The sequence below is a fragment of the Tasmannia lanceolata genome, unplaced genomic scaffold (genome assembly GCF_043159265.1).
Source record: "Tasmannia lanceolata isolate RefF3 unplaced genomic scaffold, GAP_Taslan_0.1 ptg000037l, whole genome shotgun sequence".
Classification (NCBI taxonomy): Eukaryota; Viridiplantae; Streptophyta; class Magnoliopsida; order Canellales; family Winteraceae; genus Tasmannia; species Tasmannia lanceolata.
The window spans coordinates 11022034-11047626 of NW_027518714.1; the positions used below are offsets into that span (position 1 = coordinate 11022034).

General features: G+C 39.5%; 2 protein-coding genes and 2 pseudogenes across 2 annotated transcripts; 1 reads left to right on the forward strand and 3 right to left on the reverse strand.

Moving 5' to 3' along the window:
• The first annotated feature begins 7323 nt into the window (after window positions 1-7323).
• Window positions 7324-9356, forward strand: LOC143861221 (uncharacterized). Its single transcript, XM_077372156.1, has 3 exons — window positions 7324-7633; window positions 8033-8803; window positions 8887-9356. The coding sequence occupies exons 1-3, from the start codon at window positions 7324-7326 to the stop codon at window positions 9354-9356; spliced, it is 1551 nt and encodes a 516-aa protein (XP_077228271.1).
• Window positions 9357-10318: 962 nt separating this feature from the next.
• On the reverse strand, window positions 10319-12529 carry LOC143862568 (9-cis-epoxycarotenoid dioxygenase NCED6, chloroplastic-like; annotated as a pseudogene).
• Window positions 12530-15741: 3212 nt separating this feature from the next.
• LOC143861222 (uncharacterized) lies at window positions 15742-20598 on the reverse strand. Its single transcript, XM_077372157.1, has 4 exons — window positions 20489-20598; window positions 17368-18275; window positions 15923-16314; window positions 15742-15753 (listed from the first exon to the last, which is right to left on the reverse strand). The coding sequence occupies exons 1-4, from the start codon at window positions 20596-20598 to the stop codon at window positions 15742-15744; spliced, it is 1422 nt and encodes a 473-aa protein (XP_077228272.1).
• A 2312-nt stretch (window positions 20599-22910) lies between these two features.
• On the reverse strand, window positions 22911-24461 carry LOC143861223 (tyrosine decarboxylase-like; annotated as a pseudogene).
• Between the last annotated feature and the right edge of the window lie 1132 nt (window positions 24462-25593).

The window sequence follows — 25593 nt, forward strand, 5'->3', positions numbered from 1 at the left end:
TTGTAAAGATGTCCTATATGCTCTATTTTGTTGGCTATTTTTAAGGAGATTGAGGGGAGAACATCTTCTTGAGATCTTCTTGAGATTGTTTGGTTGCCTTTTAAGGTCTTTGACCACTAGCACTGTATGGTCGGGTGATGTGGCGCGCTCGAGATCTACTCTCCAAATTTCTTCAAATCAAAGAAATTTGTGGAGAAGATCTTGGGGAGATCTTTTTGCCCTTATCCCAAACCCCCCCAATATTTGCAAGACAAACCAAACAATGTTTCTTTCTTCCACCCTTAATCTCCCTGTTGACTGATCCCCTTTAGATCTCCCCTTTAGATCTCCCCTTTAATCTCCCCTTTTACAGCTAGAAAATGGTTTACTAGGGAGTGGAGTTTTTGTTCGTACATTTTTTTTGTAAATGATATTTCCATCCTCTTTTGTTTGTGTTTTCCTTAAAATGACTTCATTTCCTCTTCCATTGCTCGTCTTTTCCTGAAAATGAAGTTATTTTCAAGAACAGACATGGAAATGGTAGGGATATGGGGTTGAAATATTATTCTCCCATTTTTGTAATCAGTCAATCTCTTCGTGTATCTTGGTTTCTGTAATCACCAGCTATAAGTACGAAAATCCCCACAATTCATCGAGAACCTTTATTTTGGATAGCTCATATTTTGTATTTGGATTTGGAATTGAGTTCTGAATACAAAATGAATAGAACCGCCAGCTCATGTGGAGGGAGACAGAGAGGGAAGGGGCCAATTACTACTGGAGGGGAGAGGTTGAGGAGCAAAGAGGGTGAAGGAAACTGCCACATATGTGGATTTCCAATTAATTATTTCCACAACATATTTGGAAATCCAATTTTTTTCACTGTCAGTAGCTGATTTGGAAATCCAAGGATTTGATCCGAATCCAAATCACAACGCAAAATGGGCTTCATATATGAGAAATCCAAATCAAAATCTTCTCGTTTGGTTTGGGCCCTTAATAAATTTGAAGTTTGGTGGGGAGAGAAATAGAGCCAAAAAGTTTTGTCTCGGTGATTCAAGAATAATCAAAACTTAGACTTCTATTCTTACCTTGGAACAGCCCCTTGTAATGTAAAAGGATACTCATAAAAACACTCTAGGGTAGGGGTGGACATGGTTCGGTTCGGTTCGGTTTTGGGGTATACCCAGAACCGAACCATATATAATCGGTTCCTTGAAATTGGAACCAGAACCGAACCATATATGTTTGGAACCGAACCGAACCAGAACCATATATAATCGGTTCGGTTCGGTTCGGTTCTGGGTTTACCCAACCTTCACCAAATGTAGATATTTTTCCTAATCGTATTTATAATCGGTTCGGTCCTGTTTATATATGAACTACAAAGACTAACATGCACAAATTTGGAATAATCAGGCACAAATTTGTACAAATTTGGACAATGCAAAAATTATATATGACCTACAAACATGCACAAATTGGAATAATCAAGCACAAATTTGGGGGGTGAATTAAAATTTTAAAGGCAAAGCAACACGTTAAAGAGGGGTGAATTAAAAGGGGGTGGGGTGATTTTATAAAGCGACGAGGCATTGGGTTTTAAGGTGAGAGTCGGTTCTCGGTTCGGTTCTCGGTTCCGGGATCCCAAACCCAGAACCGAACCGAATTTCTATCGGTTCCAGGATATCAGAACCGGAACCGAACCATATAAATATGGAACCGAACCGAACCGAACCATATGTGCCGGTTCAGTTCGGTTCGGTTCCTCGGTTCGAACCGGAACCATGTCCACCCCTACTCTAGGGAGCTGTCCCAGGGAAGAAGACATGGGCGAATTTATCACTTCCCTTGAAGAGATAGTGGAAACGTTCTAGAATAAGTTTAGCCGTAGTATCTGATATCTTAAACTATGCAAAAAGGTCTTCGCTTTTTAGAAATTTTGTTTCTTTTTTATTGGTGAAGGGGAGTAAGAGTGTGGGCGGCCGTAGGCGCTTTTCGTGGGCCCCATCGACGGACATAGTAGAAGAGCCGCCACAGAAAAAAGTGTCCGAATTTATGATGATGCTGGCCTTAGACAGATGGGAAAATTCTGTTTCCTACGTGGCACTAAATTTCAGAATGTTTTTATTGGCTGTCTTCCACGTGTTATCTTCTCTGATTGGGTAGCTATTTAGCTCCATAGTAACGCTTTTTCGGCCTTTTTTCCGACTGGGGGCATTAGCCACATGGGTTAAAGTGACCTGTCTTCCTGCAATTGGATGGCAGTGTCCAGGTCAGCAGATTATTCACTCACATCTCCCAACGTCCTTGCACGTAAGTATTTGGCAATCAAACGAAATGTACAGACCACAACGTAAATTTGTTGTACTTGGGGTTGGGCCCATGGCAAGGTTTTAAATTTTGGTTTCGGCTAAAATTTCGGACTTATCCGAAATCGAAATTTCAGCTGAAATCCCAGGCGAAATTTGGTATTAGCTCTCGAAACACCTTTTTTTTCAGACGAAATTACCAAAATTTCGTCCTGATCATAACCAACAATTTCTTCTACCCAAGATTTGTTTTATTTAATGGAAGAACACAAGATTATCAAGATTTGCTCTAAGTTTGTGATTTTCACTTTAAAGCCCCCATCCAATCATCAAAGTTTCAATTAGAAACTTGTTGGATGAAGATCGATAAATAAATGATCCACAAACCCAAGATCAATCCTCAATAACTCTATTTCTCATGAACAAGATGAGAATCCATGGTGGAATCAATGACTAAAAGAAGAATCAAGCCCAAAAATCCCGCCACATACATTTGGAAAACTTTTAATCCACCCTCAAAATCCTCTGCGGTTCTCGATTTCCCCAAAGCTTCACTCGTTCAACTCTAGGGTTGGTTTCTAAAGAAATATGGCTCCTCGTTAGTGTTTATAACCTCGGTTTAGAGAGTCCTAATTCAATTGGAATGTTTTGGACAAATATGTCCCTATTTAAACGAATTTTTGTTTTTAGGGCCTTACGGAGTTACGGGTATTTTGGGGTATAACAGTTGCTAGATCAGTTTTGAATTATCGATCTTTGGCGGATGGTATAGGTTACTTTGCCTCAAGATACTCTTTCATTGCGTTGGATTCAACATACAAGGCTCTATATGTTTCTGTTGTGACAATAATGGTGCTATTATTATTGCTCATATTCCAATCCAACATGACCAAACCAAGGCATATTGAAGTGGACTGGACCATCGCTTTATTAGTGAAGATGTTTTATATTTGTGCTCCCTTTGTTTGTAGATCTGTGCTCCCTTTGTACCGGAAAACCATTAGGAGATGTTTTAGGGGAGTTTTTAGGCTCAGTTCTTTGAGATTTTAGCAAAATTGGGCGTGCCAGATATCTATAAACCGACTCGAGTGTGAGTGTTGTGAAGGTTAGACTAGTGTTTTTTGACTTGCATATATAAACAGCTTTGTAAGGGCAGTATTCTACATATCGTTTTATGATTAAATAAATTATGAAAAGCATCGTGAAAAAACCATTCTCTTCCATCTCCTCCTTTCTCTCCATTCATCTTCTTGTCTTATGAAACTGTAGAAACATTTTTCATCTCAGAATTGATTGCAGCTGCAGAATAAGAATGGCACCACAGCTCTTAAAGCATAACTAGTTAGAATTCTCTACTATTCCATTATTCTCATCCGTCACTACTGAAATATATGTTCTGCAGTTTTCATGGAAGTTTTTATGAGGAAGTCTAAACTGAAGGGAGCTCTCCTATTGGCTACACATCACCATCATGCATTAATAACGGCTGAAAAGTCAAACATGATGGTGATGTGCAACCAATGGGGGAGCCCTTTCACCTCTTTTCAGTCTAGAATTCCTCAGTTTTTATATATTACTTATTTTTACTACAAGCCTTAATCAACACTAAGAACACTCATGCTTTTAAACTTATTTTTCTTGCATATTTAGTGCGTGTTTGGCGTACCGTTTAAAACGCCGTTTGGAGTTTGAAACACCGTTTTGGGGCCAAACGGCCGTTTGGGAGTGTTTGGGTGCGCAGCCACCGTTTGAAACTCCGTTTGAAACACCGTTTTGAACCCTCAAAACGGCGTTTTGCAAACGGAGGGAGGGAGGTCCGTTTGCAAAACGCCGTTTTGAACGGAGTTTTTGGGGCTTGGGTTTTTACATGTTTACCCTCACCAAACCCATTTTTACACCTTCGTTTTTTTGGCACAAGTTAAAAACAAAATTTTCCCCGACTCTCGCTGTGCTCCAAAGAAAGAAGACACGAGACTTGTCTTCCACCTCCAGACGTCTCCTTGCAACCTCAGACTCTCCAAGCTTCATAGCAGGTACGGAGATCTCTCTCTTCTTTCCGTTTATTTTTCCTTTTTTTTATCTTGTTAAATCTCATAAAATAGGGTTTCTAAAAACCCAAAATAGGGTTTTGTGGTTCTCTGTTTGTTGGGGTTTCATGTTTTTTTATTGTTCCTGTATCTGTTATCTTGGTGAAAAACCCAAAATAGGGTTTTGTGGTTCTCTCTGTTTGTTGTGGTTCTCTGTTTGAGGATACCTTATAAAACAGAGGAGAAAAACGTGAGTTTTTTCTCATCTTGGTGAGGGGGTGAGAGAAACAAGTGAAGGTTCCTGTATCTGTTTTCTCTTGTGATATTTTTTGTGCAGTGGGATTTTTTTAAATCCCACTGCAATGAGATGTGGCTAAAAATCCGGAAACAAAAGACTACTCATACTCGGATTGACCTTCAGGTGCTTGTGATTCCTATTAGATACATCATCCGAAAACGCTCAGAAAAGTAGATATATGAGATTTTTGTCAACTGGACAACATGAGAAACTGAGAAAGTAGTGAAAACTTTGGAATTGGTATTAATCATACTTATTCTACATTGGTTTCATGGTGGTTCCAAAAACTAAGATTTCTTTCTGCCCAATTTCCTTCCCTGCCATTGGAAGGTTGGGGAGGAAGCTTTGATATGTTTATATGGGATTTTGTTCAATTTCTATGTGAACTGAGATTCATTGATTTCCTTCCGTGCTGCTCTATTGCTAAATCTGCAAATATGCTCGCCATCTAAAGTCATATGTACTGAACTGAGTAATAATTTTTTTTAATGGTTACTGAGCTGAGTAAGTTTGACTCTATTTAAGATGAATGGTGCTTTAAACAGCTTGGCCAATTAACCTATTATAATGATGACAGAGAGTGAGTTTCATGTTCAGGGATGGTAAAACACCCTCTGGTCTCTTATGGATCAACTTTGTGGCATGAATTTTCATAATCTTCTTTTAGAAAGCATGACTTCTGGTAAAAATTCTGGTTTTGACACCATGCAATGGTCTGAACACCATATTTTAGGGGAAGCAGGTTGTCAACCCACAAATCGATTTTCTAAGTATTGCAGCTAAAGTGGAGCCTACACTAGGTGCCTCTTTTGTTTTTTGTTTTGTACTGAGAAGTAATTTTGAGTCCAAAACTGATTACTCGACTCAGAATTAAGGCCAGTTTGTTTTGGAGTATGAGAATTGATTTCGAGTCAAAAACTGATTATTGGCCTCAAAATTAAGGGCTGCTGGTTTTGGATTTTCAGAATTGATTTTGATTCCTAAACTGATTATTGACTCAAAATTAGCTGGACATTGAATGGCATTGACCGGCTCTTGTCAATAGGTTGTTTGAGAATTGAATGATTCCAAAACAGATTATTGACCTCAAAATTGCATATAATTTTTGAGTCCCCAACAATAATCAGTTTTGGACTCGTAACCAGTTTTTTCATAATCCAAGATGAATAGGGAATAAACGTAATTTTGAGCCCAATGATCAGTTTTGGACTCAAAATCCAAAACGAACATGGCCTTGTAGAAATCTATTCTGAAGAAAATTTTGAAGGATATGATATTTCAACCTCCTTTTGCAGCAATTCAAAACCCTGTTGTGGGATTTTTAGCCACATCTCATTGCAGTGGGATTTTTTTAGCCACATCTCATTGCAGTGGCATTGGGACTCCTTTTTCTTTCTTCTTTTTATCTTTCTCTTGTTAATTCTCATGGTGGGTAGAGAAAGCTAATCAAAAGGCATTGGGACTCTTTTTTCTATCTTCTTTTTGTCTTTCTCTTGTTAATTCTCATGGTGGGTTCTGTTTAAATGCCTATTTTCTGGGTTAGATTCAATGGTTTTTTCTCCATTCATTTATTAGAATCTTGATAGCAAAAGCCCAGTTTGATTTTAAAAACCCACGTCCAAAATCCGATTTTTTTATTGATTTAAGTGGTGTTTCTCATTTTCTCTGGTTTGTAACGCTTTTGGTTTTGCATTGTCTGTTATTCTACTTAGAATTGTTGGGAAACTCAGATCTCCTTGATAAGCACAAACCTTAAAAACTTCTAATCTTTTGGTAGTGGTTTTCCTTCTGTTCCTTTCTCCTTTTTACGTTAGCAATTCCTTTACAAAATCTTAGCTTTCTCAATAAACTTTTAAGCTCTCTTTTAGAACAGAAAGCTTTAGAAATCCATTGTTAAATCCCCTTTTTATATCACTTCTATCTGTGACTCAATTTTTTACTCTTCTTCTTTGATTTCATAGCCATACCCAAAATCTGAGCATTCAGAAAGCCATAGGAAAATCCTACTTTGAATTTTTTAGATGGAAAGTGATCAAGCAAAAAAATCTTCCCAGACTACAAAAGGGAAGGCAAATGGAAAAGAGATTATTAAGAAAGCTCAATGGGACACTGATAGCCATTATGCTTGGATTGACATATGTAAGGACTTAGTTAGGAGGGGATTTAGACCCGGTTCACACTTGAGTAAGGAAGGGTGGGCGCTAGCAACTGATGGTTTTAATGAGAAGACGGGCAAGGAGTGGCAGTTGTGGCATTCTTGAGACTCGACTAAAAAGGAGTGGCAGTTGTGGCATTCTTTGTTGACCAGTGCAACTGGTTTGGGTTTTGATCATGCGAAGCATTGCATAGATGCATCAGACGATTGGTGGGATACTCAAATTAAGGTAATCAATAAACTTAAACTTAATTTATTTTTATTATAAGTTTTTTTTCCATTTCAGTAAAAGGATAATGTTTCTTTTTTTGTTTTGTGTAGAGAAATAAAAAGTATGCGTGCTTTAGGAGTCGAGCCTTGGAAAGGTGTTGGGATTTTGAGGAGTTGTTCTTAGATGTTTCTGCAACTGGAAGACTTGCATTTTCTCCTTCTGCAAGCCAAGTTGAGACACAAAATAGCAAACCATCTACCCCATTTGATATAGAGGAAGAGGGAGATGAAGATGTAGGCACACCAGTATCTTCGAATGAGCCTTTTTATGGTGAAGATGAGATGGAACCAGATGTAGTAGCAAGGAAGAAAGAGCCTAATGTAAAACAAAGGGTTGCAAAAAGAAGATCGGTTGCAAATCATATTTCCAAAAACTTAGAGCGTCTCGCGACTGCAGTGGAAAGCAGGAGCACGACTACATCTATCCGTATGGAGAAGTTTGATGCTGACATGACTAAAATCGTGAGGCAATTAGCCTTATTGCCAGGTTATGAGAGGGGGTCACTAAATTTTTATGCCGCTTGCAAATTGTTTAAGGTGAAAGAGAATCGTGCATTGTGGGTGGCTATGGGAGATGACAAAACAACGATTGGTTGGCTACATTATGAGTTGGGAGTCCCATTGCAACCGTCATTCGATGATGACGATGTTTACTATCCCCAGCCCATTGATTAGTTTTCTATCTGTTGGTTGTGAACTTGTGTTACTTGGATGTTGACAAGTCACGTTATTTTTTATCTTGTGATCGATGGTTGTGAACTTCTGATAGTTTTTTGGGTATTGCAACTTGTTGGTTGTTACTTTTATTTCGAACTGGTTGGTTTTTATATGTTAGTTGAACAAGCTCAAGACAATGTATAACTTTTTCATTCGTATACAATTTATTTTGAACTGTTTTTACACTACAGAGGCCTGGAGCATACCAGTAACATCTTCCCTTGGTGTGCCATACGGGATTTGAATATGCTAGTTGTTGGTTTTTTATTTGCAGGGAATATGGATTCAGGAGATGGGTCAGATGCATCAATTGAATCAATTGACAGTGACGAAGATTATGATGATGAAGATTTGATGGCCATGGTTGTTGAAGGTGTGCAAGATGCAATTAGGTATTATTCTATGTATTTTTGCAAGACACCTTGCCGAACAAGTAAATACACTGGGCATAAATTTATCATGGACCTATTAGATGGTGCACCAAACCGATGCTATGAGCAACTTCGTATGGAGAAATATGTATTTAGGAACTTGTGTAATTTATTCAAAACAAGATATGGGTTAACACCAACGAAAGCAATGTCTATTGAGGAGATAATGGCAATGTTTCTGATGACATTAGGACATGGCGTTTCTAATAGGTATATGCAGGAGCGGTTCCAACATTCTGGAGAGACAATTAGCCGGCAATTTCATAAAATCTTAACTTGTGCAATGCGATTTTCGTCTGATATGATTAAGCCAGAGCCTAATTACAATGATATTATTCCTGCATACATCCAAAATAGGGCAAAATTTTTTCCATACTTCAAAGATTGTATTGGAGCTATTGATGGCACCCACATTCAAGTGATTGTGCCTCAAGCAGAGCAAATTCCATATCGAGGAAGGAAAGGTTACACCTCAACAAATGTCATGGCATGCTGTGACTTTGACATGTGCTTCACCTTTACATGGGCAGGATGGGAAGGTGCTGCTCATGACACAAGGATTTTTTCAGAGGCACTGTGTACGCCGGATCTTAATTTTCCTCACCCAAGGGGAGGTAAGTACACAAATAATACTATAAATTTAATATAATATAATATATAATATCTTACATAACTTTCTTTTCAAATTTTGATGTAGATAAATATTATGTGGTTGATGCCGGCTACCCCAATATGAAGGGATACTTGGCCCCGTACAAGGGAGAAAGGTCACATGTTCCAGCTTTTCGACATGGTACTCAACCAATAAGTGGTTCAAATGAGCAATTTAATCAAGCACACGCCTCTCTTAGGAACATTATAGAGCGCACATTTGGTGTATGGAAAAATAGATGGGCCTTGCTATCCAGAATGCCTAAATTCGATTTAAAAACCCAGATACAACTAATTGTAGCATCAATGTCACTACACAACTACATCAGAAAGCATGCAAGTCGTGATGAGGAGTTCGATAGAGCTGACCATGATGATACATATATGCCTACTGTTAATGTTGGTTTGGGTTATGATCATGCTATGGATCATAACGATACATTTGACTATGCACATGATGATGCTTTCATGGGTTCAGTTCGGGATCGCATTCGTGATGAATTATGTTCTATATAAATTACTCATTGTGCCACTTTTTAAATTTTGTTTTTTGAACAATAGTATAACTATTTATGGCAATGATGTTTAATTTTAATTGTGTTGAATGAGATCCTAATGACCTTCTAATATTGAGCCTAATGAGAGAATAATTGAGTTACATTGAGGCTAACCATACAATGCCCTTTTTGGTCATTTAACCACTAAAACTCCGATTTGGGGCATTTGCAACCAAACACACAATACCTCCGTTTGCCGTTTAAAACGCCGTTTTGATCTGGCCAACCAAACACCAAAACGGCGTTTCAAACGCTATTTCAAACGGTACGCCAAACACACCCTTAATGTCTTCAATGCCCCTATTTGTACTTCATATGTTGACGTGATAACCTTCAAGAACATGAGAAATTAATGACTACTACAACAAAATACGTTTTCACTGGCAGTCATCCAAACGAGAGATTTTTTAAATTTAGATTTGAAATTGAAATCTTTATGTCTGTCATCCGAATGACACTATTTATAAATTTGTAAATTTTAAAATTCTAGATTTCTAATCCTAAATATTTTCAAATCGAAATCCAATGTGTGTCTAAATGGTTCCTTATTCTTAAGAGAATACTGGATTAGTAGGGTGCATCAAATATAATTGTTTGACTAAGCCCACTAAAAAATAGAAAAAGATCATCTAAAGATTGTATCTAGGGTTGTGTTTAAAGAAACATTTTTCCTATTTTTAAAAATAAAAAGTGAATTGCTAGCATCCACTGCAAAAGGCATTTCGTAGCTGGTCTGTCGCTTGTTGTCTTCATTCACGAGGTGGCTGGTCTGACATGCGAGAGACCAGCTGCGAAATACCTTTTGCGATGGACCCTAGCAAATCCCAAATAAAAAAAAAATAGAAGAAAGTCGAAATCAATAAACAAAATCAGCCGAAGGCACCCCACCCTAAACTTCCACGTCCGAAAGATAATTGCTGGTTACAAAAATCGGTGAATAATATCTTTCAACCCCCTTTCTCTAGCATTTTCATGTTTGCTGTTCTTGAAAATAACTTTATTTTCAAGAAAGACAAACAAAGAAAGCCGAAGTATCAGCCATTTTAAGTAAAGACAAACAAAAGAGCTCGGAAATATCATTTACATTACAAAGAAGTCCACTCCCTTGTAAACTATTTCTAGCTATAAATATACTATATATATGGCATCTAGGCAATTTCCATTCTCACATATGTTCGGAGCTTTTTCGTTCTTTATTTTCCTAAGCTCTAATGGATTTTTCATGACTAATGCCAAAGCTCCTGTGTTTCGAGATTTTCAGCAGTAACAAAAGTTCCATGAATACCGTACGGCACTCTAGATGGCAGCTTAACGGCGGCTTCTTGCCGCATATTGTTTGCGTTCGCTATCACCAGCTCCGACTCATTCGATTTCTCATCATGAACGAAACTCAATACATAACCCTCGTCCTCCTTTGCCGTTAACCCGGAGACCGGCACAAAAGTAGGCTCGCCTCCGAAACGCTCCTCACCATACAAAAATTTCGTAACAACGCCCGTTTCCAAATCAACCTTAGCCACCCCACAGCACCTTGGCCATGGCTCGGCTATCGCAAGATAAGCGAACCGGGTCTTCCTACCCAGCAGCATTTTGTTCACCGGCCTGCCCGGGTTCCAGATTCAATCCCGGAACGATTTCTTTCCGAGTCGACTCGCCGGTCGTAAGATTCAGACGGATTTCTGATAGTATACTTCGTAGCGGCTCGTCCGAGTCATTGAAGACCGAATCGGGAGGCGACATGCAGGACCCAATCACCACCACCACTTCCTCGCCGGAGCCGGTATTTTCCTCCCAGGTATTCCATAAATGGAAACAAAAGCAGTCTGGAACGTCGACCCACCGGATTCTCGACTCATCCGAGTCGCATTTCGGGAGGCCTCCGAAACGAGGGGTTTTGTTACGATCGTAGAGAACAGGTGACCCGTCATGTACCATTTCTGAGATCTTGAACACGACCTGCTGATCCGGTATAACGACCGAGTTTTCCGTGATGGCAAAATCGTGAATCATGGTGGGTTGATGGAGGGAGATAGCTACGTCAGCAGATTTTCTCCCATATTTATCGAATTTGAAGTACTTGAGGTAAGGCCTCTTATTTATGTCATAGCTTAGAGCAATGAGCTCGCCTGTGGTAGGGTCCACCTTAGGGTGGGCGATCATGGACGACCGGAGCTGGCCGGAGAAATCATACCGGCCGACGGTCTTTATATTGCCGTCACGGGTGATGCCAATGTGGTATGGTAAGTCGTCCTCCGACATGGCGAGGAACCGGCCATTAAAGTAGATGAGGCCAGCGTTAGCGAGGCCGGTGCCACGGCTGAAGTCGATGATCCCAGCTAAAGCACGTGTGAAGAAGAGTGCCAAGCGTGCGATTCCGAGGTGGCCATGTAGTTCTCCGACTGGTTTCGGAAAGAGTGGTCGACCGTACATCTCTTCATGGGAGAGTCTATTTGTGTGGGTGAAACGGCAGCTGTAACTGGGGCTATCACTTCCGTTTAGAGAGACGGCATGAACCATGCCGTCACCGTCAAATAAGTGGTGCCCGCCAGAGGGTATAAACATGGGGTTGGCGCCGTTCCGGACGTAGACCCCACGGAGACTGGTAGGGATCTGACCCACGAGGTCGAGATTATGCTTGACTGGTGATTCGGGTACCGGAGCAAAGTTACCGGCAATTTGTATAGATGGGTCTATAGTTTTGGGTAGTGTTTGATTCTTTTCTAACTTAGAGATGACACCATATTCGACGGCATCTAAGGCAGATGCGAGCAGTCTCTGCAATGGGTTTAGTTGGGATGGATTGTAGGTGTTGGAATGGAGGGCTTCGTATCAACAGAGGACCGAGGTTTCGATTTAAGCAGTGGTAATTGCTTGGTTGTTTCTCTTGCGATAATGTGCTCGGACGAGTTGTTGATGATTTGGCATTTGGCAGGGATTCTGCATGGAGGGTTGTTATAATTAGTGAAACGAAGCAGGTGCTGAGACATGACTCGGAGAGGGAGTGTGTGTAGAATGAAATCCCACAGATTTCTGGTGTCTTTATATGGGGGAAATAGTCCAAGCATGTTTTATCAATGGGATCCTGTGCTTTCAGGACATGTGCACATAAAACGAAAAAGAGAGGGACATGTGCACATTAAACTAAGCAAATCGGCTATTGTTACCCCCTTCTTTATTTTCAGCACGGGATCCCGTTTAGTATTGCTTTCCTTTCGTTTTTTTTACAGGCTTGTAAGAGCTTTTTCTTGCAAACTGTAATAAACTTTGACGGCTTTTCAAAAAATAACAGACAAGAACAGTTAGTGCGATTATCAAAACATGGCAATACTTACATCAGTGCCCATAGTATTTCAGGAAGCTGAAAATTTTAGATCCGTTTTTTTTTTTTCATAGACACACCCACCCCATCTATGTTCAAATTCTTCTTCGCGCTCATATAAAGCGTTCACTGCCTGGCTCTTATAGCTAACTCACATTTGAAACTTCATGGAAAAGGAAGTGCTGAATATTTGAAAACAAGTTCATGAAGATGACGATATGGTCTGCACAATGAAAATGTTTTTAAGATTAAGAGGGGTGTAAAAAGGACACATAAATATCAGCTTTGTTATTGTTTTCTTAGCACCCTCAAATCAACTATTTCCATTTCCATAATATGATATAATATAACATTAGATTCCACAAAATGGCCCTTTCTAAACCGAACCTTTAAAGATATAGAGACGGCTGCACCTATCAACCTAAAGGGTCTAAATCAGCGTCGAAGAATAATTGCCAAGATTGTATGAAATATAAAACTGCTCAACGAACAGCGTATTGGGCAACCATGGAATTTTTTTCCATAGAAAATAGTTTTTGAGGTCTGTAAATGTTTTTTTCATATATAAAAACATTGTTTAGGAAAAAACTTTTCCAACAAAAAAAAACTCAGAAAGTTTTAACTAAAAATGAGGCTATCAAATCATGAAAAAAAAAAAATGCTTATTGAAGAAAAGGAATGGAAATAGGTTTGGATTTTCAATCATACAGTGTTGGAAATTTGTATAGAGAATGGATCTGATCTATGGTTTATTCGAACTCAAAAAATCTGCAACTTGAAATGAAAAACTCTTTCTGTTTGGAAATCAGAAATAAAATAGAACTTATCTGTTTGGTTTAAAACCCTTTGGAAATCCGATTGAAAAGAATAAGGCTGAGTCGTGCCACTGGTCACTCTCCTTAAGAATCGTATCCGCCTCCTACCAGTGCAACCGGGATTTGCGAACTGACGCTCCAAGATAAAACAGCCGAAATTGGCCCTAGTCCACGTGCACTCGCTGACTGGTCCACCCAGAATCACCAATAGAACTGTGCTCGGAAAGAACGGAACCAAGGAGGAAGCAGAACAGAAAACCTTGAGTGCAAAAACGTCTGTGTATTTTTCTGTCTAAAACAATCTATCTCATCCCCTTTTATAGACCTGAAAGTGTCTGTTGGGGAGAGCGCGCGCGCGCGTGTGTGTGTTTTTTACTCATGGGCTTGTGCTCTTCTAAAAGCCCAAGACCCAACAAATTCTAAAGCCCCTTGAAGTCTCAAGCCTTTCTCCAAATCTCCATCTTATATGGATGAGAAAATTTCTCTCAAGCTCCCATGTGGGACTATTTATTTTGCCTTGGTTTAGAGGGCACAATGTTCACACACACATCGAGGTCTTGGGTTCAAGTCCCCATTCAAGCAAAAAACTTTTGCCTTCTAAATAAGAGAGGAAAATTTTAATTTGAATCTTCCCTCTAAATTTTAAATACAAAGGAAAAGTATCTTTGACTTTTCAACTCTAATTTTGATTTAAAAATACTAACAATCCCCCACAAGATTTAAAATATAGTTACAGTTTTGAAAACGGAAGTTTCTGAGCACATTAGAATAATAGAGCGGATTCATACCGGTGTCTTTTGGACTTCAACCGATATTTAGGATAAACAGATTACGTTACCGAGTACGGGTAGAGTTAGACTCCTTCAACCTTTCCTCGTAGGTGTAACCGACTAACCTGTCACCCATACCCTACCATCGATTCCTTGGTGATTCAATCACAGTTTTGGAACATTTTGGCCTTGTTCTCCTCTTGGTTCTCATGAATGTTCTAGAGAATTACTCGTCAAATTCTCATAGGAGGCGGCCTTACTTCCACATTCACTTAGGTCAGTCATCCTGTATGCACTGCAAGTAACATACTACCCAATATAGGTTATGAACTGATTAAGAGCCTATATCTCATCCTTTCTCATTTGCAGTGAACACTATCTTCCAACATTTTGCATCTAGGAGTAGGGGGTGATAGTGTTAACAAACCATCCGGTGACTTGTTAGTATCCATTAAACCAAACTCCAGGCATCTCCTTTCACATTGGTTGGGTGTCCACCACTAATGGTTCATGCTACGAGCTTTAACCCCATTCCTTGCGATGCCTCATAAACCACCTTGTTTATCTGTGGCTTTGTCAGAGGATCTGCCAGATTCCTCTCCGACCTTACAAAGTCGAGTGCTATTGTTCCCTCACTCAAGTATTGCTTTACCAAATTATGCCTCAGGCGAATGTGCCTTCTTTTGCCATTATAGGTCTTATTTTTTGCCTTGGCTAAAGCAGCTTGGCAGTCACAGTGTAGAAACACCGAGGGAACTGGCCTTGGCCATAAAGGCACATCTGCCATAAAATTCCTGAGCCATTCGGCTTCAGCTCCTGCTAGGGCTAAGGCTATAAATTCTGCTTCCATAGTGGAACTTGTACTACATGTTTGTTTAACCGATTTTCAAGAAATCGCACCACCACCAAGGGTGAATACATATCCACTGGTAGACACTGAATCTCTTGAATCAGAGATCCAATTCGCATCACTATAGCCTTCTAAGACAACAGGAAACCCCCTAAAATGCAGGCCAAAGTTCATTGTACCTTTTAAGTACCTCAACAACCTAGTCAAAGCCCGCCAGTGTTCATGTCCTGGTCTATGTGTGTGTTGACTAAGTTTTTCAACTGCTAGTGCAATGTCAGGTCTAGTACAGTTCATTAAATATGACACTGAACCTAAAATACTTGAGTATTCCTTTTGGGATACCAACTCACCTTTATTTTTCTTTAGGTGAACCTGACAATCTAAAGGTGTCTTTGCAGGTGAACTATCATATTGTCCAAACTTCCTAAGAATGTTTTCCACATAGTGAGACTGAGACAATATTATTTCATTTTCTTTTCTAATGATTTTCATTCCTAGAATTATATCAGCTTCACCCATATCTTTGGTTTCAAAATTTGACATTAAAAATCTCTTAGTAGATTTAACTATGTCCAAACTAGTACCCATAATCAGTATATCATCTACATATACACACAAAATTACACCTTCATCACCATTAAACTTACTATAAACACATTTATCAGATTCATTTATCTTATAGCCATTTGTAATTAAGACACTATCAAATTTGTCATTCCACTGTTTAGGTGCTTGTTTTAAGCCATACAGTGACTTAATTAATTTACAAACTTTGTTTTCATGTCCAGTTACAATGAATCCTTCAGGTTGTTTAATGTAGATTTCTTCATCTAAATCTCCATTTAAGAAAGCTGTTTTTACATCCATTTGATGTATTACCAATTTATGAATAGAAACTATAGCTAATAATATCCTAATGGTGGACAACCTAGCAACAGGAGAATAAGTATCAAAGTAGTCTATATCCTTCTTCTGTCTAAAGCCTTTAGCTACTAGCCTTGCTTTAAACTTATCAATTGTCCTATCAGGTCTTAGCTTCTTTTTAAATATCCACTTGCTATCTAGTGCTTTAGTTCCAGGAGGAAGGTCCACTAGTTCCCAAGTGTGATTTTCTATAATGGAGTCTAGTTCACTTTTTATAGCTTCTTTCCAGAATACAGTATCTGGAGAAGTTACAGCTTCAGTATAAGTTACAGGATCTTTATCTATTAGATATGTGAACATCACATCTCCTAGATTTGTTTATTTCCTTTGTCTTTTACTTCTTCTGAGTTCTTGAAACTCAGGGTCTAATTCCTTTTCAGTTTCAGTTTGATTTCTTGAAACATTACTAGGTTCTTTAGGAATTTCTTTCTTCATAGGGAAGTGATGTTCAAAGAACTCAACATCCCTAGATTCAATTATAGTGTTATATTCTAGGATATTTTCAACTGATTTCAAAACCAGAAATCTATAGGCAGTACTATTTTGAGCATATCCTATGAATACACAGTCACAAATTTTATGTCCTAATTTTCTTTTCTTAGGTTCAGGTATTCCAACTTTAGCCAAGCAACCCCAAACTCTTAAGTGAGATAAACTAGGCATCTTGTTATGCCATAAATCATATAGTATTTTACCCTTCTTCTTTGGAGGTATTCTGTTATATATATAACACGCCGCCAAAAGTGCTTTCCCCCACAAGTTTAAGGGTAAACCAGAACTTATTAACATAGCATTGAACATATCCTTTAAGGTTTTGTTCATCCGTTCTGCTATACCATTTGATTCAGGTTGGTATGGGGCTGTGGTTTCATGGATAATACCATTATCATCACAGAACTTAGTTATAGAGTATTATGTTCCTCTATCTGTTCTAAGTCTTTTAATTCTTTTATCTAACTGATTTTTCACTTCATTTTTATATTTGATAAAAGCTTCTTCAGCCTCATTTTTAGATCTAAGAAGGTATACTTTAGTATACCTAGAGTAGTCATCTATAAAGGTTACATAGTACCTTTTACCTCCTCTAGATTCAAGATTTCTAAAATCAGCTAGATCACTATGAATTAGCTCTAATAATTCGGTTTTTCTTTCAACACTAAAGTGAGGTTTCTTAGTGAATTTTGCTTCAACACAAATTTCACATTTTTCTTTACTAGGTTCAATCTTTTCATTTATTAAACCTAAGTTGCAAAGTCTTTTAATATAAGGTGTACTTCTATGACCTAGTCTACCATGCCATATATCAAAAGATTCAAATATGTAAGCAGAAGAAGATGGTTTTTCATTCATAATTTCAAGTACATTCAGTACAAACAAACCATTGGCATTATAGCCATTTTCTACAAATACATTACTTTTACTAAGGATCGCCTTGTCTGCTTCAAAAGTGAGCTTCAGTCCATTTTTGTTGAGGAGCACGCCAGACATCAGGTTCCGCCGTATATCCGGCACATACAGCACTTCTTGCAATGCAAGTATCTTTCCTGAAGTTAACTTCAGAAGGACCTTGCCTTTGCCCATGACTTTCGAGGTCTGTGAGTTGCCCATATAAACCTGATCTCCTCCATCAACTGTAGTAAAGTTGTAGAAGGAACTTCGGTCTCCACATATGTGCTTGGTAGCACCTGTATCCAGCACCCACTCTTTTGGATTTTCCACCAAGTTCACCTCAGTCACAACTGCTGTAATCATATCTACCTCGGTTAGATTAACCTTAGCACTGGATGAACCAGTCTTTCGGTGTCGACAATCCTTCTTGTAGTGTCCGGGTTTCCCACATTCAAAACAGACTCCTTTCTTCTTAGGTCCAGATTTCTTGAAGTTTTTATCCTTCTTCGGTTTCAGATTCTTAGATCCATCATTCTTGGTTTCAACAATGTTTGCCTTAGAGGTGTACTCTTTGGCCTTTAGTTGTTTATCCTTAAGTCTGTTTTTCTCTTCAATTTTAACCCGAACAACCACTTGGTCTAAGGTCCATTCTTTTGTCTTGTGTTTCATTCCGATTTTAAAATCTTTCCAAGACAAAGGCAATTTCTCAATGAGAGAACCAGCCATGAATGTATCAGGTAATTTCATACCTTCCTTAGCCAATTCACCAATAATGAACTGATACTCATCTATTTGGGCAGAAATAGGTTTCCTATCACATATTTCCTATTTCCAGCATCCTCTAATTCATATTTAGTTACTATGGCATTCCAAAGATTAGCAGCATGCTCATAGGAATTGACATCTGACGAGAAGGCTATAGTGACTGGAACTTGTACTACATGTTTGCTCTTCTAAAAGTCCAAGACCCAACAAATTCTAAAGCCCCTTGAAGGCTCAAGCCTTTCTCCAAATCTCCATCTTATATGGATGAGAAAATTTCTCTCAAGCTCCCATGTGGGACTATTTATTTTGACTTGGTTTAGAGAGCACAATGTTCACACACACATCGAGGTCTTGGGTTCAAGTCCTCATTCAAGCAAAAAACTTTTGCCTTCTAAATAAGAGAGGGAAACTTTAATTTGAATCTTCCCTCTAAATTTTAAATACAAAGGAAAAGTATCTTTGACTTTTCAACTCTAATTTTGATTTAAAAATACTAACATGCAATGATGTAATGAATTGTGTGCCTGGATAGACAGACAACAAATGGTGGAGGGACAAAAGCATTTCTCTTGTTGCTTTGAGTTATATGTTGCAAAGAGGACGTTCCACATGCTTCTCTCCTTCATCATTTGCAATAATAGGCAATGCCACTGTCTTATAGAGTTTCAAAAGTTCATGAGTGAGTCAATATTGACTCACCCTAGTTGATTCAATTCCCTTTTACCTGTGACCGAGCTCTTATTCGAGTCTGAATTTTGTCCTACCAAGTCAATCAAAACTCCTCTAACACTCCTGAGTTAAGAGTTTTTTTTTCGTATTTTTGGTAGGTAAGCTAGGATCCTGAGTTAAGAGTAAGAGTTATGACTATGTCAACTGAGTACTCAACAATGCCGTGCCGAGTTGACAATGATTTGCTTAAGCCTCGCCCAATCTCTTATGGTTGGACCATTATTGAATATTGTTCTCAACTGCAATGTGACCATACGTCTGGACCATTAAGAGCCATTACAGATAGTTAATTGATCACACTTTGATATTTCATTAACATGCCCTCAATCACATGGCTAGGACCATCATTGTATTGTAAGCCACCAAGCACATGTTTTGTTTTCTCTCACGAAGAGACAGCAAAGCAATCGAGCTTTCTTATGGTAAGAAATGCATTGTTCGTCTTGACCATTACAAATTGCTAGCTCTGATCTTTTATTAAAAGGCCGCCAATCACATGGTTAAGATCACCCTTGTAAGCCATCAACCACATGCTTTGTTTTCTTTCACAAAATTAGAAGCGATAAAAGGAACTTTCATAAACGTAAGAGATGCATGGCCCATTAAAGAACATTACAGATTGATAATCGCTTTGTGATCATTCATTAATAGACCACCCATCACTTGTTTTGTGTTCTTTCACAAAGAAAGGGTTGAGAAAGCGAGCTTCTGGACCAATAATGGCTGTGTGTGGTCCTTCTAACCATGAAAGGTAATTACAAGTTGCAAATTGATACTTCTCTGATATTTCATTATAGGCCACCAATTACAAGGTTAAAATCATCCTTCTAAACCACCATTCACATGTTTTGTTTTCTTTCATAAAGACAGATATCAAAGCGAGCTTTCATAAAAGTAAGATATGCATACCCCGTCTGGACCATTATAGACCGTTACAGACGACCAAGGCCCTCTTTGTTTTGGATTTCGAAAACGGATTGCAAGTCCAAAACTAATTATTAGACTCTGGGGTTCCACACGAAAGTAAAGATCCCACATCAGAAAAGTGAAAGACATGTGGATGGCCTTATAAGGACTTGGGCATCCTCCCCTTAGCAGCTAGATTTTAAGGATGAATTCTACCCAAATCCTAACAAGTGGTATCAGAGCGAGGATGTGGTAACCCCTGTGTGCCGTTGAGGATGGAGAAAATTCCTCTGAGAATATCTCATAGTTCCCATGTTGTTTCAGCATGGAGAGGCAGATTGTTCGGAGTTCCACGCAAAAGTAAAGATCCCACATTTGAAAAGTGAAAGAGATATAGATGGGCTTATAATTAAGGACTTGGACACCCTCCCCATAACGGCTAGCTTTAAAGGGTGAGTTCTGCCCAGGTCCCAACAGACTCAAAGTGAAGTCTTTTGTAGAATATAAGCTCCAACAGGCTTAAAGTGAAGTCTTTTGTAGAATATAAGCTGTAAAAGGCTTCTCTATCCTCCCTATCAGTGGTGGTCGAATCTGGCACACATAACCAAAATGATGTAGACCAACCATTTCGTTGGACCAATCACCACGTTCATTGTGATTGGACAATCATAGCCATCAATCATAGAGCTTCTAGAATTAATCTCCAGGCCGTATGCCATTGGGTCAGCATCCATTACTAATCTACACGTTCTTCATATCACTTGGACGTGATCTGTCACCGATAGGTGTAAGATAAAAGGAAAAACTGTTTCAGCCAACCCTTGAAATTTCTCACTCGCTTTGTTGCACCAACCCTCCTTGTCTGTGCCTAAAGCAATCCCTGTGTTGTGTGAAAGAGAAACACCATTACAAAAGGTTTAACGTTAAAGTTTACTCACCTTTCTATTTCTTTTCTCTATACGCCCACATTTAGAGAGAGAGAGAGAGACTCTTCTAAATTCTAAACCATTAAATAATGTAAGAACATATATAGATTATAGACAACGACTGATTTCTACACCCAGCTTGCCAACACATGACAAGTGCATGGAAACATTTTTCCTTAGGCGGAGCAAAAAGAGAAATAGTAGGGGCATCAATGGACCATTGACACACAATCGGATCCGATTGTAAGAGAAAATTAGGATCCGATTAGCCAGTTGATCTCGGTGAAATAGACATGTCATTGAAGATGCGGACTACCTGCACCTGGACAGAAAGACCCTATGAAGCTTCACTGTTCTCTGGGCTTGGCTTTGGGCCTTTCCTGCGCATCTTTGAAGGATGGACAAAGAAGGACTCCTTGCGGGGGGCCGAGCCATCAGTGAGATATCACTCTGGAAGAGCTAGAATTTTAACTTTGTGTCAGGACCTACGGGCCAAAGGGCAGCCTCAGGTAGACAGTTTCTATGGGGCATAGGCCTCCCAAAAAGGCAAGGGAGGCGTGCAAAGGTTTCCTCGGGCCGGACGGTATGGATCGATGACACCCTAACAAATAGAGGCCACACTTATTTGATGATGACCAGACCATTCATAAAAATAAGATCGACCCAACAAAATGCAGAATATTCCCCATTCAGCAACTACAAATCGGATGGGAGAGCTTTTGTTGTTGTGTAAAAATAAAATAAAAACGCGGCTTCCCGCCTCCACTCAATGGGTAATTGCCTCAACAGTAACACCCAGAATATAGCAAGGCAAATTAGAGAACCAAAATTCTCTAGGTATAACACTCTCTTTGTCCATATTCCAATACTGAATAATGGATGATCTCTTTGTTATGAAGTCAGTCGAAGTTTTTAAACCATCTATAAACTGAGGCCAACATATGACTATTTTATGCTAGTAATTCGACCAAATCAACGTAACTAACAATATTCCGTCACATTAGTTTATACAGCTCATGTCCCTCGATACCAAGATTTTCGCTCGTATAATTAAGTTCAATCCCCTGCTCCTCCTTTTCCATAAGGCCCTGTTTGGTTTCCAATTTGCATGGGTTTTGAGATCATCATGGACCGTTGCCAGAACCATTCCCTCCGATTCGCTTGAGGTTTGAATTCAAGGCAGATGAATCCCAGACAACATCCAAAACCCATCTCGATTAAGAAACCAGGAAAAAGACAATAGAGGATGTAGCCGAGATTAAAGGACATGCTTCCATACATTCCCTTAGATAATCAAAATGAAACACTGATTGGTATTGCAAGGATGGATTGTCACATCTCTTAAGTAATAGTACATTTTTTTCATTACTCTCTATAGATGGTTTATAGATTATTATTTGGGGCGTTTGGATACGAGGTTTTAGAAATCTCAGGATGGGGGAAAGATTTCTAAAACCTGGATTTCTCAGCATACAGCAGCTTCATCATGAACCCTCTTTTACACTGTTTTCAAACTAAAACCTGGATTCTAAAATCTGTGAATCCAAACAACCCCTTAAGCTAATAGACCGTAAGTAATAGCAGATGGCACATGTTTGATGAGATTGGTAGAAAAGAGAAAAATAAAAACTATTAAAGTGTTTGAAGTAGACGTATAAAAGTGAAAGAAAAAACCATTAAATTTTAACGGAAAAGGGAACAGTTTGCATAGGGAGCTTACCTATGCAAACTCCCGGAAAACTACTTACCGCCAGCAACCGGAAAAGTTTTCTGGCGAGTGGGTGGTACCGTTTTGTTTCTCTCCGACCGATGAGTCACCCCCCTAAAGTTTCAAGTTGATCACGGACGGCCGGAGAAGGAGACCGGAGCTTTCAAAGTTGAGTCGCCCTTTCTGTAAATTTACTGGTTCAACAAATTTACAGAACTGCCACTCAACTTTGAAAGCTCCGGTCTCCCTCTCTTGATGTCAGATCAATTTGAAACTTTAGGGGGTCACTCGTCGGTTGGAGAGGAAGAAAACGGTATCACTCACTCGCGGAAAACTTTTCTGGTCACAAGCGTAAGCGGCTGTCGAGCTTTTGTGTAACCAAACGAAGCATAAATGACTTTCCATAACAAATTCATACGGTATTCCTCCGTAAGCACACCATGGCAAAGGTCCTAGGGGCCACTATCTCAAACACTTCAAAGTGCTTAGCCATCTTGACATGGGCCCTTAAGAATCTACATAGGTTGACCACACCATAGGAACGTAGAACGAGCCACAGCTTCATGACTCCAAAACGTCCACTAAATCCAATTTGCCAGTCTTTGTAGTCAATAACTTGTCTAGATTCAGTTGCTTTGTTCTTCAAGGACTCAGCCTCAGTTGAAAGAGCCTTCACAAGCGAACTAGGGGTCCTTCACCCCAAAATCAACAACATTCCAAGTTTGTAAAGAACCACTTTTGTGCATTTAGACTAATCGAGTCAGCTTTCTCCACACCATCTATATAGTGCCTGAACTCCTAACAGATGCGCGCTGCCGGTGTACTCACAGAGACATGGATCCACATCCCATACTCTATCGCAACGTGAAACAATGGGCCTTGCGGGTCAACGGAAGTTGACGCCGTTGTCCCCACCGTGGCAGTTAGAAAAAGTGAGGTAAGTCTGGCCTTCACATCGTTTACAATTGCTTTACAGAAGGATCCAGGTGAGAAAGTGAAACCATCCGAGTTTGTTCCAAACTAGGGGTGGACATGGTTCCGGTTCAACCGAACCGAACCGGCCTATCTAGTTCGGTTTGGTTCCAAATTTAAATGGTTCGGTTCCGGTTCAGATGTTTGGGAACCGATTGCACTTGGTTTGGTTCTGGGTTTGGGTTCCTAGAACCGAGAGTGATGAAACCCCTAACAGATAAAATCACCCCCCTCCCCATAATGGTTCCGTGAGAATGGTTTACTTATGCTCGATGAAGATATATCAAACCCTTAAGCACCTTGCATAGAAATAGAAACATGCTTCCTCAAATAAATGGGAAAAAATTTATTTCCATAGTATGATAAATGAGCCCATGCATTCCATCCATTCATCCAATAAATGGGGAAAATTTTATAAAATAAAGGTTGGGTAAACCCAGAACCGAACCGATCAAGTTCGGTTCTGGTTAGGTTCCAACAATAAGTGGTTCGGTTCTGGTTCCAAATTCTGGGAACCGGTTGCATATGGTCCAGTCATGGGTCTACCCCATAACCGAACCATGTCCACCCCTAGTCCGAACTGCACAGAAGTTGTCGGGGTGGATTCTGGTAATCTGAGAGGCTTTCTGGAGCACGCAATGCGTCTGGTGCTGAGCATCTTGCCAAGGAAGCTGGCGGTGCTCCTGCGAGAGGGGAAGTAATCAAAGTAGTTGAGGCTCATCTAGTGGGTAATGCTGGGAATTATGTCGGTTTGAACATATTGGAGGATGGTTTCGAGGGGTTTGGGGCTGTAAGGGCCGATTTCCCTTGGGAGTTTGCGTAAGTAACCGGGTTCTACCCGGCTTTGAACTGGGTATTTTTGGATGTCACGGTAGTACTCGGCAAAGAAATCGATAATCATGCGCCCTAGTTCTCTGAATTCTTCTGGGTTTAGGGGGTTGAGTAAGAGGGCTGTGTTATTGTCAAGAAAGTCAGTTTGGAGGTCTCCCATTGGAACTGACGTTGGTGGTTTTCTGACAATGGTGGCGGTTTAGCGCGAAAGGGGAAGGAGGTGGTTTTTGGAGATGGTATGGAGTGGGGAGAGGTATAAATAGGGTGGTGAGGGATTTGAGGGGTTTGAGGGGTTTGAGGGGTTTTGGACTCACAATCGGTTGTCATAGGTTAAAATGAACAGGGCCAAAATGTTGGTGGGCCTAACCATGGTGTCTCACTGGTGTCAAATTAGGTACATAGCATGGTATCATTCTCAATAACATACTTTCTCAATAACAGTAAACATGATCATCATAATCTGGAACTGTAAGCACATCTAGGTCATAAGCATACAACCCATAACACATAATAAGTTGGACATGGATCTTTAATCACCACATCAATCATCAACAACCAAATCCCAAAACATGAATCCAATAACTGGTTTGTAATGGATATCCAAGATTGGCCCAAAAAAAGTTTTAAAAAAAAAGATCATAAACTTTGAAACAGAAATAATCCATGATTCCCATCCAACACAATTGGCGGCAACTGCAACTTTCTAATTTTATTGTCTGATTTTTCGATAATTGGCAATCACATGCAAGCAAAACACGAGAAAGACCATAATTCGGTGCACCAACTTACCTGTAGGAATCGCCACGCTTAGGCTTGCTTTGAACAACTGCTTCTATCTTTTCAAGCACTTCAGGTGTCAACAATGGAATGACATCAATAGCCTTCATATTCTCTTGAATCTGCATTACAGGTTTAACTTCTATCAGTTCAGCAAAACACCTATATAGAGAAACCAACTAAGCTCTGGCCTAGTAGGATCTACATCTCATACTTAAGGGTGAAGCAAGAAACAAGCTCAGAGGAGCTCAAATTAAGCCAAATCTCGAACCAAAAACACGACACACAGCTAATGATCGAAATCAAGGTACGAGGATTTTCCATGATACTCCTGTCAATAATGTAAAAGCCAGAAATTCTTGATTTCCCATAACTGTCAACTAAGTTACTAAGTTCAAAATTTCAAATGTAAGCAAGAAATTCTTGAGCAAAAATTTTCGACCTCTAAAATCTTATATGATACCGAATCAGTCATCAACGAGTGTCAACAGACAAGGTCCGTAGCCTTATTCAAC

What these genes read in the sequence shown, in the direction of transcription:
- LOC143861221 (XM_077372156.1), top strand. Translation starts at nt 7,324, where the DNA reads ATGGAACCAGATGTAGTAGCAAGGAAGAAAGAGCCTAATGTAAAACAA. An exon ending in AGATGACAAAACAACGATTG is followed by an intron (nt 7,634 to 8,032) that starts GTTGGCTACATT and finishes TTTTATTTGCAG; the next exon opens with GGAATATGGATTCAGGAGAT. An exon ending in TTTTCCTCACCCAAGGGGAG is followed by an intron (nt 8,804 to 8,886) that starts GTAAGTACACAA and finishes ATTTTGATGTAG; the next exon opens with ATAAATATTATGTGGTTGAT.
- LOC143861222 (XM_077372157.1), bottom strand. Translation starts at nt 20,598, where the DNA reads ATGGATGCTGACCCAATGGCATACGGCCTGGAGATTAATTCTAGAAGC. An exon ending in GTGATTGGTCCAACGAAATG is followed by an intron (nt 18,276 to 20,488) that starts GTTGGTCTACAT and finishes AATATGTGATAG; the next exon opens with GAAACCTATTTCTGCCCAAA. An exon ending in ATCTTTTGATATATGGCATG is followed by an intron (nt 16,315 to 17,367) that starts GTAGACTAGGTC and finishes TAACTTCTCCAG; the next exon opens with ATACTGTATTCTGGAAAGAA.